Genomic DNA, 16,079 nt, shown 5'->3' with positions numbered 1-16,079 from the left:
GCCGCGGCGCCCGCCCCACAGTGAGCGGCGGCGCCCGCGGCCACTTTTCCCGCAGCGGGAGCGGGGGAGGGGACGCGGTGGGTGGGACGTAACGGGGCGGGCCGCCGGCTCGCGCTTCCTCCCCTCGCGCGCTTCTCCGGACCCTGCGCCGGGGAGGGGGCGGTGGGAAACCGCGGCGGCTCTTTCCCCGCCTCGCCCCCGCCCGCCGGGATCCGCCTGGACCCGCAGACCCGCCGAGACTGGGACCGGAGTGGGGTCGTGGGCGCGCCCGGACGCTTGGTGTGCTTAGAAAAACCGGGAGCCTGGGGCCCCTCTCCTGACCCCGTCCCACCTCCTGAAGACGCGCATATGGCTTCCTCTTTCACCCGAACGAATGGGCACTTCCCTCTGTACCTTGAGTTTGCTTCAGGCACACTTTGATTTGTTTATTTGACAAACCATTTGAGTGCTTACTCTGGTGCCGAGCATCGGTTTAGTCCTTTATTATTCATCGAGTTTTTCTTTGGGTTAGTTTGGTTTTCCGGAAAGCCTGTTGAGACATCTCAAGCTTGTGTGTAAGCAGGGATGTCCATAAAGGGCCTCTCTCTGCGGATGCTTGCTTGCACACAGTGACTGATGAACGTTTCAGAACACGGTCAATAGACCGCCTCCAAACGCAAACTCACAGGCTTCACAGCTTTATCGTATTTTCCTCAAAGGTCTCCTTCCCACTCTCTGCCTGTCCCCCAATCCTTCCTCTGGGTCTCTGGGTCTTCTCCAGACCAGAAACCTCAGGCGGCTCAAAGAGGCAAAATGCTAGGGCTGGGAGCAGGAGACCGCCAGTGGTTGGGGTTGGTACCCCCGACGCGATGGGTAGCTCGACTCACCATAAAAACAAGACCTGACCAATCAAAGAGCATGGAAGTCTCTCCAGCTCCTGGGCTTCCTTGAGCTTTCTCTGGGAGACACCCAAGATGCCTGAAAACTGGCCCCGACCCAGCTTTCCAGCCTCGTCTCCCACCCTAGCGCAGGAAGATACTTCGCATTCCCAAATGCTCCTGTCTGGCTTTCTGTCTGATTGATCTTCCTACATTTTCCACCTGGAAAATTGCACCTATCTTTCCAAACATCCCCGATGTAATCTCTTCCATGGAAGCTTGTCTGACGGCCCCTTCCTCCAGCCCCGCCCTCTGCAGAGGTGGGCCCTTCCTCCTCAGACCTCCTAAACACCGGACGCTCCAAAGGAGCAGCACCCATTCATTCGCAGAAGTGCCGCTGCAGGTTGCAAGGGAACAGAGGAGGAGCCAGCCCACAAAGGGTAGCTAGGCTTCCTGACCCGGGCTTTAAGACTCCCTAGCCGGTGAAGGGCCCCTGGGTCAGAAGCCACGTCCACAGTCTTGTACTTGCCCTGGCACAAAATCCAGATCACACAGCATGGTCACATCTCTGCCTATATATTCACCTATTTGCTCAATTCGCACAATTATAACCAATCTCCTAGTTCCCCAGGTGTCTCCTCAGCCCAGCTCTGCCCGCACGGACACGGGTTCAACAAACCCGCTATCCACGTTCCCAGCCCCTTCTGCCTGAAGAACTTCCATTAGCAAGCCTGGCAGTGAAGGTCCCCTAGCAACAAATATGCTCAGCTTTCATTTGTTTCCCCGTCGTTTATAATATTTCTAAGATATAGATTTCTATGTTGACAGCCATGGGGGGGCGGGGGTTGGTGGATCTTCTTGGACTTTAAAGATGTTGTTCTATACTGCTTTCTGGCCTCCACTGTTTCTGATGAGAAGTCAGCCATTATTTACATTCTTGTTCCTTGTCTTTTCCCTCTGGTTTTGTTGTTTGTTTGTTTGTTTGTTTGTTTTAAAACCATTTACACTTATAGAGAAGTTGCAAAACACTAAAGACTTTTCTTTTGTCTTTCACCCAGTTTCCCCTGATGTTAACATCTTATATTACCAAGTCATAATTATCAGACACAGGAAATTAGCATCGATACAATACTATTAACTAATCCAGATACAATATTTGGATTTTGTCAATCTTCCTGCTAGTGTCCTTTTATCAGTCCAGGATCTAATCAAGGATTCCGTATTGCCCTTTTTTTTTTTTTTTTTTGGCAAGTGATTATTTTTTATTTCAGGTTTTTATTTAAATTCTAGTTAGGTTTTTTTGTTTGTTTGGCTTTTACTTCAATTTTTTATTTAAATTCTAGTTAGTTAGCATATATGGTAAAATCGGTTTCAGGTGTAGAATTTAGTGGCTCATCAGAGGATCCCATACTGTGTTGTGATCATGTCTCCTTAATCTCCTTCAATCTGTGACACTTTCTCAGTCTATTTCTCTCCTCACCTTGACACTTTTGTGTCAATTTTTAGGCCAGTTATTTTGTAGTATGTCCCCCAGTTTGGGTTTGCCTGAGGTTTTCTCATGATTATATTGAGGCATTCTAGACTGAAAGCCACAATAATGGTGCGCTTCTGGGCAGTACATGGTGACAATATGTCTTATTACTTACAATGTTAACCTTGGTCACGTGGTTAAGGCGGTGTCTGCCAGACTTCTTCACCATCCAGTTACTATTTTTCTCTTTGTAATTAATAAATATTTTATGAGAGACACTTCAATTCTATACAAATATCCTGTTTTTCTTCATACTTTCACTAATGTTAACATCTATTAATGGTTCTTGACTGAGATCAGTTACATGGTTAAGAGTGATTTCTACCTGCCTTTTTTTCTTCTGCCACTACTAATTGGTGTTCCACAATGAGGAAGAGCTGTTCCTTCCCTCCCATTTTAAAATTTCAATAATTTATTTCTATCAGTATGAATTCATAGATACTTACTTTATTCCACGAGTTATAATGTAATGCTACCATTTTTCTGTTGCTCAAACTGTCTCAGGTTTGTCTCTACCTGCTTTTGAGTTTTCTCTTTATCTTTGTTTGTTTTTTTACCAACTTGACTGTAAGGTAAAGAGGCGTTGTTCTCTTGGTATTTACCCTGCTTGGGGTTGGTGAGTGTCTTGAATATAGAAGTGACCTCTTTTTCACCAAGTATAGGAAATTTCAAGTCATTATTCCTTCCAATATTTTTTCTGCCCATTCTCTCTCTCCTTACCTTCTGAAACTCCAATTACACATATTTTAGATATTATCTAAATACTTATAATAATTATATAAGTTATAAGTATTATGTAAGTATATATCATCTATATAGTGTATTACATAAGCTATTATAAGTACTTAGATATTATCCCACAGACTACTGAGGCACTATTTTTTTAAAGATTTTATTTATTTATTTGAGAGAGAGAGAGCACGAGTCAGGGGCGGGGCAGAGGGAGAGGGAGAAGCAGACTCCCTGCCGATCTCGGAGCCTGTCGCAGGGCTCAATCCCAGGAGCCCAAGATCATGACCTGAGCACAATTCAGACTCTTAACAGACTGAGCCACCCAGGTGCCCCATTTTTTAATCCTTTTTTTTGTTTTTGTTTTTCAGATTAGTCTATTGATCTCTCTTTAAGTCTCAAATGAATAATCTACAGTTCTTTATTTTGCAGCCCCTACTATGCTGCTAAGCCTATCCAGGGAATTTTTCAGATGTTGTATTTTTTTAAGTTCTAGAATTTCCCTTCACTTCTCTTTTATAGTTTCAGTTTCTCTGCTGAGATTCCCCATATCTTCAATTACTGTGTGAAAATTTTCCTTTAGGTCCTCAAGCATATTTACAACCATGGTTTTAAAATGCCTGTCTGCACTCAGGCACCACAGGCCCATTTGTTTTTATCACTGAAAAATATTCCATTGTATGGACTTACCACCGTTTATCCATTCACCTATTACAGGACATCATAATTACCTCCATATTTTGGCACCTATGAATAAAGCTGTTATAAACAAAAAAATAAATAAATAAAATGCCTGTCTGCTCGTTTTGACCTATCTCAGGGACTGTTTATCTTGATTGCTTTTTTTAAAACCCTGGGTCCCAATTTCCTCCTTCTTCACATGTATAGTAATATTAGACTGCATATTACACATTGTAGACTATTTATTTTAGAGTTTATGTTGTCTTCCCTCGGAGAGTGTTGAGTGTTGTTCTATTAGGCACTTAAATTACTGGCAGATGATCTCGATCTAGCCCATCTTGGTTTTATTCCTTTTCAGGACTAGTATGTAGAACATGGTCCTTTAAAAAAAAAAAAAAAGATTTTTATTTATTTATTTGAGAAGGAGGGGGAGAGGGGACGATAGAGGGAGAGGGAGAAACAGGCTCCCCACTGAGCAGGGAGCCCAACACGGGGCTCGATCCCAGGACCCGGGGATCATGAACTGAACCCAAGGCAGACGCTTAACCGACTGAGCCACCCAGGCACCCCTAGAACATGGTCCTTGCTCCTAAGGTGTGTGAACTTCCTGGATCATCTAAGTAGCCAACTTGTTCAGTGAAGTCTCTGCACTTCGACTGAGCTGAAACTCCAACATCTCTAAGCCATGTGCAACTTCTAGTGTTTTCTGTTTGGCTCCCAGCTGCTCTCTGCTAAGGCTTGTGGAGTCTCACCATGTGCCTGTGCAGCTTGTCCCTCATCCAAAGACCCTGGGGAGCCCCCATACAGACTTCTGGGGGCACCTCTCTGGTCAGTTCCTTCCACTCTAACAGCCTTCCCCACAAATTACAGGACCCTCAGCAGCCTTCAACTTGAAGTTGTGCTCTTGAGCTCCGTGAGATCACCAAACACTTCCTAGACTCCACTTCCTTGCAATGCAATCCAGAAAGTCCCCCCAAGCAGAAATCTGGGCAGATGTAAGCCTCACCTCATGTGTTTACCTTCCCTCAGTGATTTTAGTTCTGTTGCCTACATTCAGGGTCTAAAGCAGCTCCTCAAATATTTCGTCTACATTTATTGTTTACTGTGGGAGAGCAAATCCCGTACCACTCTGTCATCGTCAGAAGCAGAAGTTCTGGGATTATGAAGTGCTTTATCCTCATCTCTTGCACCACAACTGAACGATGAGCTCCTTGAAAGCAGGGACTGTAGCTAATTATCTCTACATTCCCCTGTAGGCCCTCAGTAAATAAAAGAATCTCTTCTACTTTTTTTTTTTTACTTGCCTAGCAAGTAATTTTAACTATTAATTAATTTCTACTAATTTCATAACTAATTTTTATAAAATATCAATCAAACAAAGATGATGGACACTGAGTGTCCATTCTGTGATTTTCCCAAGTGCCATACCCCCCAGCTTATAGAGGGGAGGGGTATTCAATGCATGACATGTAGATCTTCCCCAAGACCCATTTAAGAGGCACAAATCATGTTATCTGGCCCCTTGCCTGACCATGGCCAGGCTGACACCAAAATAGGGATCCTTTCCCCATGCTCTCATCCGTTATCTGCCCCTCCTGGGGAAGCCCTACTCCTATTGAATTCCTTATTGTCACCACGGTACATTGGAGGAACCAGGTTTGTGACCATTTCCTGGACCTCTTGCCTTAAGAGACATGCTTCATTCCCCTTTGTACTACGGGTCAGAAGGCCTTTGGATTTAGGCCCTTGACCCACCTCTTACTAGTTACATGATCTTGAAGAAGTCCAAATCCTCTCTGTACTCATTTCCCGTATCTGTAAAAAATAACTAACCCGCCCTTTGTCTCACTGCCAATCCCACTCTACCCCCTCCCAACACACACACGGTTATGAGGTTCTACGAGACCATGGTATGAAAGCCCTTTGGAATCTGAAAAGCACAGAGGAATATATAATTATTATTATTACTATTTGTGGAGAGACTGTAGATCCCTCAATGCAAATACATTCTTCTAGTTCAGGAGACTAAGTGTGGAGTAGCATATTGGCTCAGGATCTTCTCCTCCTACACATTTGGCAGAGGATATTCTGTCTATTGAGAAAGAGATGACCCAGCTGCTGTTCCTTTGACTTGAAGGAAAATGGGCTTTTCAGAGTCCACAGTGTCTAAATATGGTATAGCTTGGAATTTCTGGGCTCTGGGGAGCTATCTGAGAAAGCACTCCTAGATTTTATCAAGGTAGTCAGGGAGAGAGGAGCTCAGCCTTGGCATTTTATATCCATTGACCAGCTGGGCCTGAGATAATCCATTTCTGTCTTGAAGTGCATCCTCACGTGAGCCAGAACTATCTCTACTGAGAAAAAAAAGAAGTGAGAGCCCCAGGAATTTCCATCCCAGCTCGGTGAACAAGGTGCCACCTTGGTCAAGCCTGGACTCTAGCTCCATGCCCACAGAGGGCATCACCTAACTGCTTACACCCCATCTCAAACCAGTCCAGGCCCTTTCCACATCCACCCCTGAAGCCAGGGTAATGCCTTGTTCTGATAACAGAGCTGCTGCTTGGCTTCTGGCCCCAAATTCCTGTTTTGGTATCTTTCTAAATCCTCAGGCACCCTCATTGGGGCTCTGCTCCAGTGAGTGCAAGCTTGTGGCTGGGCTCCAGACACATGTCTCAGCCGTCGCCATGTTCTCCTGACTCACCTTCCTGAGAGACAGAGAAATGTAAGGCTTGAGCTCACGATAGTCGGGTGGCCAGGATTTGAAGCCTGGCTCCACCATTCATTAGGAACGGTGGGCAAGTTACTTAACTTCACTAAGCCTCCATTTCTCTATCTGTAAAATGGGGGTTGGATGGGAAAAAAATAATGTACTTAGCACAGTCACTGGCATGTAAGTAAGTATTCAATAAATGTGAGCTCGTTTTTCCACCTTAGGACCAACTCACTTCTGTTGGATTCCCAGTCAATCCCCAGATTCTGCCTACAAGTCAGGACACCCATGGCTTCTTTGTTGCTGCCTATCGCTAGACCCCTGAGCAATGTTGGCCAAATTGAGGTGGGAGGGCAGTATAGGCTATGGGTGGGGTCCTTGCTGGTCAAACTGACCATCTTCTGCAGCTCCTGGGTCAGGTTCCCTGCCCCTATTCTAATCCATGGCAGACCTTTGGCATATATATAATGTATGATATATAACATATATACCCTCCTCTTTTATATACCTCCTTCTTTACAAGTATTGATCATCTCCCTTAATCCTCATAATAACTCCTTTTACAGAGGCAGAAACTCAGGCTTGGAGGGGTAAAGAGGCAATTATTATTATTATTATTATTATTATTATTGTTATTTATCTGCCATTTATTTTGTGGTTACTATAGGCAAAATACTATGCTAAGAATTTTTCGTACTTTAGTCAGCACAAGATAGGCATGGAAAACCTGATTTTACCAGTGAAAAAATGGAGGCTCGGAGAGATGGAGGAATTAGCTCAAAAGCACCCAGGTAGTTAAGCGGCAAAGCTGGATTGAAAAACAGGTTGAGGGGCGCCTGGGTGGCTCAGTCGTTAAGCATCTGCCTTCGGCTCAGGTCATGATCCCAGGGTCCTGGGATCGAGCCCCGCATTGGGCTCCCTGCTTGGCGGGAAGCCTGCTTCTCCCTCTCCCACTCCCCCTGCTTGTGTTCCTGCTCTCGCTCTCTCTCTGTCAAATAAATAAATAAAATATTAAAAAAAAAAACAAACAGGTTGAGCTTATTCTACAACCCATTGTCTCCCTTCCTGTAAGTGTGGGTATAGGATGGCAGACACCCCCAAATGTTTCCAGTGGGCATTGCTATATTAATGGGAGAAATTCCTATTGGAATAAAACATTCTCAAATTGCCCATGTCTGAAATAAAATTGGGAAGTCCACAAAGAAAAAGTTATCCGTAGGGGCCCTGCGGTCCAGATCAAGTTCAGGAAGTCTATGCAAGGGAATTATGGCCCAAGGAGGCACACAAAGCCTTCCCCCCACCCCAAGAAAAAGCCTTTTCCCTACCCTCCCAGCCCCTAGAGCTGTTTTATTTCCAGGCCCTGACCACTTCCTGTCTTGACTATTATAAGAAGTTCTTAGCCATGCCCAGCTGACTTCTGAGATATGGCAGCCACACCGGAAAAACCTGGGCACTAGACCAAGGTCTGGGCCAAACAGAGGGCCCCTGGGATTCTGTTTTTCCCTGAAAGGATGACAAAGAGTGGGATGACTGTGAGCTGGGAGTGTGATCAGCAGCATGGCTCACTTGCCCGTGGCTCTAGCTGTTTCCAGCTCAGTAAGACCTGCAGTCCTCAGCCGTGGCCTGGAAGCCAGGAGGCCTAAGGAAGGTGGAGAAGGGGAGAGCCCATGCCTCCTTCACTCACACGAGGACCCCTGGCAGGAGAGCTCCGTGACCTCTCTGGCCCCCCTTCCCCCCACCCACCTCCCCATGCCTCTTGCTCCATTTTCCTCCCCTCAGGGGCTCACACCTGTGACCACCCCAAGGGCTGCATTTCCCCATCCCTAGCTAGTTTCTCCCAACCGCCATTCACCTGTCCTCCTGATCCTGTTTCTTTCTTTGGTGCTTCCCTGGGAACTCTGCACCCTCCCCTCGATCCTCTAAATGTTCGGAAGATTTTGTATGTGGTAAAACCTTCACCTGGGACCATCCTACTGAATGAATGCCCTGTGTTTCTGGAGCTTTCCTTTGCCCAGATCACAAAATGAGATGTGTTTCCTATTGCCTCCGAGTTCTTCGGTGGGCAATCCACTGAATAAACTGAGATGATGGAGTGCTGACAACTTTGTAGCTTACGTTTATTGAGGGCTTCTTATGTGACAGCCCCTGCACTAAATGCTACATACCTCTGAACTTGTAAAATCCTCAGAGATCCCCTTAATGAAATGGGTATTATTTTTAATCGCCATTTTTCAGATGAGGACACTGAGGTACAGAAAGAGACAGTCACTCGCCAAGGTCACTCACTGATAAGTCCTCAGCTCCAAAAGCTGCCATTCTAACTTCAGTGCCCAAACGTTCCATTAGCAAGCTATCCCCAGGACCCTTCAATGCCTACCCCCCAAAAAAAAGGTGATTGATAATGGACACTTGGGACACTCTGGCAGGGGACCATGGGTGCCCTTTGAGGCAAGAGGACAGAACTCTCAAAGTCCCTCAGAAACTAACTGTAGCATGGCAGAAAATGGGAGACGAGCACATGATGAAATTGCCAAAGGTACATGAACTAAGCTACACAGGTCATGAGACATAAGTCCCAGCCCTATTTATCTGTGGCAATTTTTAATTGTATTTTTTTAATCAAGGTAGGAAAAAAAGCAAATAAAAAATGCTAGAGGGATTATGTATCAAGATGACTCCTAACAAGTCCAAATCTGCAGAAAAAAGGAAATTTAGTAACCTATCCACCAAAGCAGCAAATCATATCACATAAGTGACTCCCTTCCTCCCCCATCTCCCCTGGAATACTCTCCTCGTGTTCCATCTCTCCCCCAGCAACCCTCAGGACTCAACCAGATGCCCCAGATGCCACAAAGGAAGGACCAGAGGGACAGGGCCACCAGGGAGGTGTCCCTTCATTCCACTTTCCCAGCTGGAGCCTCGAGTGGCATGCCCCATTTCCCCTGAGGTCCGCTCCCTGGGATTGGTCTCTGGTCACTTCTGTACTCCAAATTACCTCGGTATTTTGGATTTTGTTGCATGTTGGTTGGGTGGTTGGTTGGTTGGTTGGTTGGTATTAACTGGCTGGCTGAAAAAATAAATAAAAATCTTTAAAAATAAAAACACGGCTGGCAGGTTTGTATATATGCCATGGGGTGAGGGACTCAGGGGTGGGGAGGAGGGCTCCAAGGAAGGCAGGGGTGCTATAGCTGGAAACTCAACCCAGGCTCAAGCAGCAAATGGATGTGGGTCCGATTCCTGAAGCTTCTGCAGGCTCACTTAAGTGCCCTTGTGAGACTTAGTCTCTGCCAGCCTCAGTTTCCTCGTTTGTAGAGTGGGGATAATCACACCTGCCCCAGGAAGAGTGCTGGAAAGAGTAAATGAGCATTGCATGAAAGCACAAAAGAGCATTAGCACAGGATAGGTGTGCAGCAAAGGCAGTTGCTATTATAATGAGCAGTGTTTCTCCATTTGTTTGCCAGGTATTTCTATTCTTTTAGGGTTTCCCAAAAGAATAATAGTTTTTGAGTGCACTTGTGATGAGCACTGGGTGATGAGCACTGGGTGATGTACAGAAGTGAAGTGTTACATCACTACATTGGACACCTGAAACTAATATAACAATGTATTTTAACTGCTGGAATTAACATTTTTAAAAAGAAGAGTACTTTCATTTTCCTTCTTTTGCTAGAGCAGTTCCCTCTGCCTAGAATACCCTTCTCCCCTGCAGAGCTAATAGTTACTGAGTCCTTAGTATGTGACAGATACTGTTTTAAGTGCTTTACGTGTATTCACTCATTAATTCATCTCCTAATAACCAAATGAGGTCAGTCCTACTATTATCTCCATTTTGTAGATTGGGAAATTGAGGCTCATAGAGGTTGAGAAATTTGCTGGAGGTCACACAGCTCCTGAGACCCTGAGACAATATTCTAACCAGCATTCTATTGCCTCTGTGTGAATCAAAATCACCCCCAGCCTCTACTCTTTCCACACCAGCTCGTCCTCATCCGAGGAGCCTTCTCTGATCTCCTAACTGGAAATCAGGCTGCGTCTCCCTTTCAAATTCACCCACTTCTTTGCTAGTATCTATCTTACAAGCCTCTGCCTTCTGCTTGATATTTTTGTGTTTGTGCACAACACATGTCTTAGCTTATCTGTCAGTCTTGATATTTCTTTTTTTTTTTTTCAGATTTTATTTATTTATTTGACAGAGAGAGACAGAGCAAGAGAAGGAATACAAGCAGGGGGAGTGGGAGAGGGAGAAGCAGGCTTCCCGCGGAGCAGGGAGCCCGATGCGGGGCTCTGATCCCAGGACCCTGGGATCATGACCCGAGCTGAAGGCAGACACTCAACAACTGAGCCACCCAGGCGCCCGAGTCTTGATATTTCTTGAAGGCAAGGACCAGATTCCATTCCATTCCATTTCTTTTTTTTTTTTTAAGATTTTATTTATTTATTTGACAGAGAGAGAGAGAACACAAGCAAGGGGAGTGGGAAAGGGAAAAGCAGGCTTCCCGCTGAGCAGGGAGCCCGAGGCGGGGCTCCATCCCATGTCCCTGGGATCATGACCTGAGCTGAAGGCAGATGCTTAACCGACTGAGCCACCCAGGTGCCCCTACTCTATTTCATTTCATAAACCTCAAAGGCCTGGCAAAGTGCCTGCTGCCATTATAAGAAAGGAGATCCTGGCAAACCATCGCAAAGATGAAATTCTAAGTCAAACGGAAAGTTGCAGTACCAGCAATAAAATGCATTAAGTAAATGTTTGTGAAACTCTTCACATTCCAACTGGTAACCACGCTTTTAACACTGGATGTTTGACCCTGGCTTCTCCACAACATGTCAGGAACAAAGGAGCTGAGTGGAGAGCTGAGCATGGGTGGGGAAGGGATGGGAGAAGGGGTAGGGCCCAGGTGGTCATTGTTCTAATCTCCTTTGAAGCCTGAGGGCTGGGAGGCTGAGGGAGCCCTGAGACCTGCACAGCCAGAGGTGCTGTTTCTGGTCCTCAGGTGCTGGGACCAAAGTCTCCAGTGCCACAGAGAAAACTGAGACGTGGACAGCCCCAACCCCCTGTCCCTACACTGACTGTGGCCCTTGGTTGCCAGATACACCATGTAAGATTTATATAAATGCGGGGCGCCTGCATGGCTCAGTCGTTAAGTATCGGCCTTCGGCTCAGGTCATGATCCCAGCGTCCTGGGATCGAGACCCCCCCACTCCGCATTGGGCTCTGCGGGGCTCCCTGCTTGGTGGGAAGCCTGCTTCTCCCTCTCCCACTCCCCCTGCTTGTGTTCCCTCTTTCGCTGTCTCTGTCAAATAAAAATCTTAAAAAAAAAAAAAAAAATTTATATAAATGTAAAATGACTAGGTTTTTGTAGAAAGTGCACACACTCTCTTGGGGATGACCAAATATTTATGAGTTGGGATTCACCTCCATTTGACAAGGGACTCTGTGATAAAAGAAGGGAGAAGTGACTGCAGAAATTCAATGAGCTCCAGCTGGGGGAGGGGGGCGGGCACGCCCATGCAGATCAGCTTAGTAGAAACATTTATTCAGCTAAAAGTGGGGCTGCAGAGGAAGTAAAAGATGGAATTGCCTCTCTAAACCTAAAATGACTCAGGGATGTCTGGGAGAGAGGCTGATATGAAGAGAGTCCTATGAGAAGGGGGCGAGCTATCTTAGAGGTCATGGTAGCCGGGAAGGAACTGTGGCCACACCAGATGTAATGTCAAAACATTCAGGAGAAAGATAATCAGAATCCCACAGAAGCTCTGAAATAGTGGTCCTTAACCTTTTTTGGGTCTCTGAGCCCTTCGACAATGTGATGTAAAGTACAAATCTTCTTCTTGGAAAAAGAGCAAATGAATGTGCCCATAGGGGTCTTTATGGTTAAGAATCTCTGTTCCCTGAGGGTTCTAGAGGGGAGGGGGATGGGGGGATGAGTTAGCCTGGTGATGGGTATTAAGGAGGGCACGTATTGAATGGAGCACTGGGTGTTATACGCAAACAATAAATCATGGAACACTACATCAAAAACTAATGATGTAATGTATGGCAATTAACATAACATAATAAAATAAAATTTAAAAAAAAAAGAAAAATTGGATAAAAAAAAAAGAAAAAGAATCTCTGTTCCTCTTGCCAGAGGAAGGGATGGTGTTCAAAAGCAAATTGCAAACAACTAACTAAGGAAACAAGTGGGGAAGGGGCTCCAAAGAGGCTGATAGAGCTGAGGAAAGGGAATTCTGTAGGGTTCTTATCCAGAAAGGTGGTAAGCGGGGCAGCCGAGGGCTGATTATGAACATCAAATTGTGGCATGGGGTTGTGAGAACAAGGCCAAGAAGGTGGAAGTCTGAAAGGAAGTGAAATTTTTTAAATGTTAGAATTAATGAAAATAGGCTGTTTATGTTCCGAGCAAGAAGAACAGGAAGGGGGCACCTGGGTGGCTCAGTCGTTAAGCAGCTGCCTTCGGCTCAGGTCATGATCCCAGGGCCCTGGGATCGAGCCCCGCATCGGGCTCCCTGCTCCACGGGAAGCCTGCTTCTCCCTCTCCCACTCCCACTGCTTGTGTTCCCTCTCTCGTGTCTCTCTCTGTCAAATGAATAAATAAAATCTTTAAAAAAAAAAAAAAAAAAGAAGAACAGGAAGGGCGCAGTCTTTTGTGTGGCCAATTTTGACCTCAGTTCCATCTTTCTGTCAAGAAGATTAATTTCCAGACTCTAAAGTGTGAAAGTACATTGCTAAGAGAGAATTGAGCCCCGGGTAGAACAAGTTAGGCAGCCACTGGTCACGTTAAATGGATTTAAGAATCTGGGCCTAGAATAAGCACCTGCTGGCAGGTGCTCAGCCGAGGAAAGAAGAAATGCCAACTTCTATCATGGGAAAGGTTCTTACATCTTTTCTGGGTTACTTTGGAAGACAAATCCAGGACCAGTCAATGGAAATCTCAGGAATGTAAATATCAGACTCCTACTATGAAGAGTCTCAGCTAGAGTTTATCTCAAATGGAGTGGGTTACTTTGGGAGGTAGTGAGTCCCATGTCATGGTAGAAATGCAAGTGAACAATGGGCAATCATTTTATTTTTTTAATTCTTTTTATTTTTATTTTTTTAGGGTGGGGTGGGGCACAGGGAGAGAGAGAATCCTAAGTAGGCTCCAGGCCCAGTTGGACCCTGACTCGGGGCTCGATCTCACAACCCTGAGATCATGACCTGAGCCAAAATCAAGAGTCAGATGCTTAACCAACTGAGCCACCCGGGCACCCCTGGGCAATCATTTTATAAAGGTTTTATGAGGAGTTTGAACTAGAGATCCCTTTCAACCCTAAACATCTGTAATTCTGTGGTTCTACAAGATGAGGGAAGAAAAGAAAGTACTTTCCCAGCTTATCTTCACATTGTTTTAACATCTCTTCTCTACCTCTGAATTTGGTGCACGTTGCTCCAGAGTGTGGTCCCTGCTCACCCTCCATCCTCTCTTTCTCTTCCCTTCTCCTTGCCTCTCATCCCATTCTCTCCAGTTCGTTTTCTCACTCTCCTCTTATTCTTCTTTCTTTTTATCAAATCCTAAAAGACAGAGACTGTGGTTCTAGTTGGTGAGGAAAACACCTTGCACCTCTTGTCTGGAATCCTCTCTCTGGGTTCTTACCTATTTATAGCCCATCCAAGCTTGCCACACCTCTTCTATGAAACCCTCCCTGACTATTTCTCCCCTGAGCTCCTAGCACTCTGGTCCCAGGCCTCTCCCTTGATCCATAGACTTACACTGCCTGGTGTCCTTTTTTCTAGTTTGTCTTTTGACATGGTGTACCTTTTTCACATGTAGTTTGTTTGTCCTCCAGTAGAGTGTAAACTCATGGAGTGGAAGACCATGGTGACTTTGTTCCTTTTTTTTTTTTTAATCTCCCAAAGCACCTACTACTGTGCACTCGATAGTTTTTCTGAGTGAATGCTTTCTACCACCAAGGGTTCTAAAAGTGTATGCACAGTAGCAGTGAAAATAGAGCAAATGGACAAAAGCTGAAAAATAGCAAGAAATTTGTTGAGTTCTAGGTGATCAGTAGCAGAGAGCCAGAGGGGATTAAAGATGACCTAATTATCCTCCTCATTTTGCAACCTGTGGAGCTGAAAAAGCTGAGCACGATGTGACTTAGGAGCTGACTGAATGGGTCCAGAACAGTGTCCTCTCTTTGACCCCTCATTGCAAAACTTTGTGGGGTTACTAAAGCAAGCTACCTAATAGTTGTGAGTCTTTGAAAGTGAATAAAACCTCCATTTTCCCGAAGGCACAGAGATGGACTAAGTGACTTCGGCAGGGTCCTTCCAGCCCAGGCTGGGAATCCCTCTCCGCCTGGGGTCCCGCTGTGCGATCTCACACCCGGGCGTCCTGCGGTGGCATGCCGCTGCAATTCTGCCATCTAGCGGTCTGAGGCGGATATTGCACCGCCAGCGATCTCGACCAACACACATTCTACCTTAAAGCCCTAGCAACCAAAGAGGTTTTAGAGGATGCCAACCAAACACGGGATGGCACTATGCCCAGGGCTGCTCTCAGGTGATTACACTCCACTAGAAGTCTCTACGGTCTCCTCTAGCTCTGATATCTTCGGTTCCAATTTGGCAACAGTGTTAAGGAGACTAAACTGTGGCCATGGATAATTAGCACAGAGACCTCTGCCAGTGGAGAAAGCTGGGGGCAGAGGTGGGAGTCGGGGGCAGCCTGACTTGGGTCTTGAAGGGTGGGAATCATTTGGACAGAAAAAAGAGCACACATCAGGAGGGAGGAATGAGATGAATCAAGAGGTCATGGGGGCTGGGAAGGAGAGGAGGAAGAAGCAGAGTTAGGGAGCTAACAGAGGGGAAAGAGGTCAGCCGGCTAGAGTGAGTCCTAGCAGAGTAGGGCCAAATAAAGGAAGGCCTTAGAAATTAACAGAAAGGTTTGGGAATGACCTTTTAGGGAGGCTTTTAAGTCCTAATTGAGGAAGCAATTTGATAAAAACGGCGTTCTAGGAATAAGATTATACCATGCTACAGCCTTCAACCGGAGGGGGGAAATTAAGAGTCAAGTTTGTTGTTGTTATTCTTTCTATGTCATGTTTTAAAATTTTTTAATGGGGATGTTAACTCTTATCTCCTAGGCTGCTATGAGAAAATGTGATGTGAAGTGCTTAGCTCAGAGCCTGGCACATGGTAGGTGTTCGCTAATTTGATAATGCTCGTTATTATCATCTCTCTGAAATTTGCCTTTGACATCAGCAGGTCCCGTCTCATAATCACCTTAGCCCTAGTGACTAGTCGCCTTACCCATTGTCTCTCCAAGGGGGGCAGGACAGGCTCCTCGCATGCTCAGGCATTCAGGAGGCACACACTGACCTTTAGATGGGAGGTAAGGAAGGGGCAGGGCAGGGAGAGTGTAAGCAGGAGCTTTCCCTACATCTCCTCCCTGTTCCCTGCCTTGGTTCATCCCCTTTCAATGAGGCTACTCATCCTCTCTGACCTGGGGCAGGAAGCTTCCTCTGCAGCACCTGTCCACAGGTCTTGGGGTGGTGAGGACTCTGAACCAGGATCTGTGCTTACTGTTCCAATCTC

At 45.9% G+C, this 16,079-nt stretch overlaps 1 protein-coding gene across 3 annotated transcripts in view; it reads right to left on the bottom strand.

The window, feature by feature from the left end:
• Positions 1-4,022: 4,022 nt before the first annotated feature.
• MYL4 (myosin light chain 4) overlaps positions 4,023-16,079 on the bottom strand; it is a 44,012-nt gene continuing 31,955 nt past the window's right edge. For 2 of the 3 annotated variants that reach the window (XM_036121181.2, XM_036121180.2), the window contains one exon: positions 4,023-4,178. In XM_036121181.2, the coding sequence (XP_035977074.2) occupies positions 4,159-4,178 (20 nt within the window). In that variant the 3' untranslated portion in view covers positions 4,023-4,158. Of the gene's footprint in view, positions 4,179-9,503; positions 9,576-16,079 lie in introns of all 3 variants that reach the window. The other variant, XR_004926281.2, reaches the window with a different exon arrangement.

Source organism: Halichoerus grypus, chromosome 2 (assembly GCF_964656455.1).
Source record: "Halichoerus grypus chromosome 2, mHalGry1.hap1.1, whole genome shotgun sequence".
NCBI classification, from domain to species: domain Eukaryota; kingdom Metazoa; phylum Chordata; class Mammalia; order Carnivora; family Phocidae; genus Halichoerus; species Halichoerus grypus.
The sequence above is the reverse complement of the archived record's forward strand: the minus strand, read 5'-3'. Positions and strand labels throughout refer to the sequence as shown.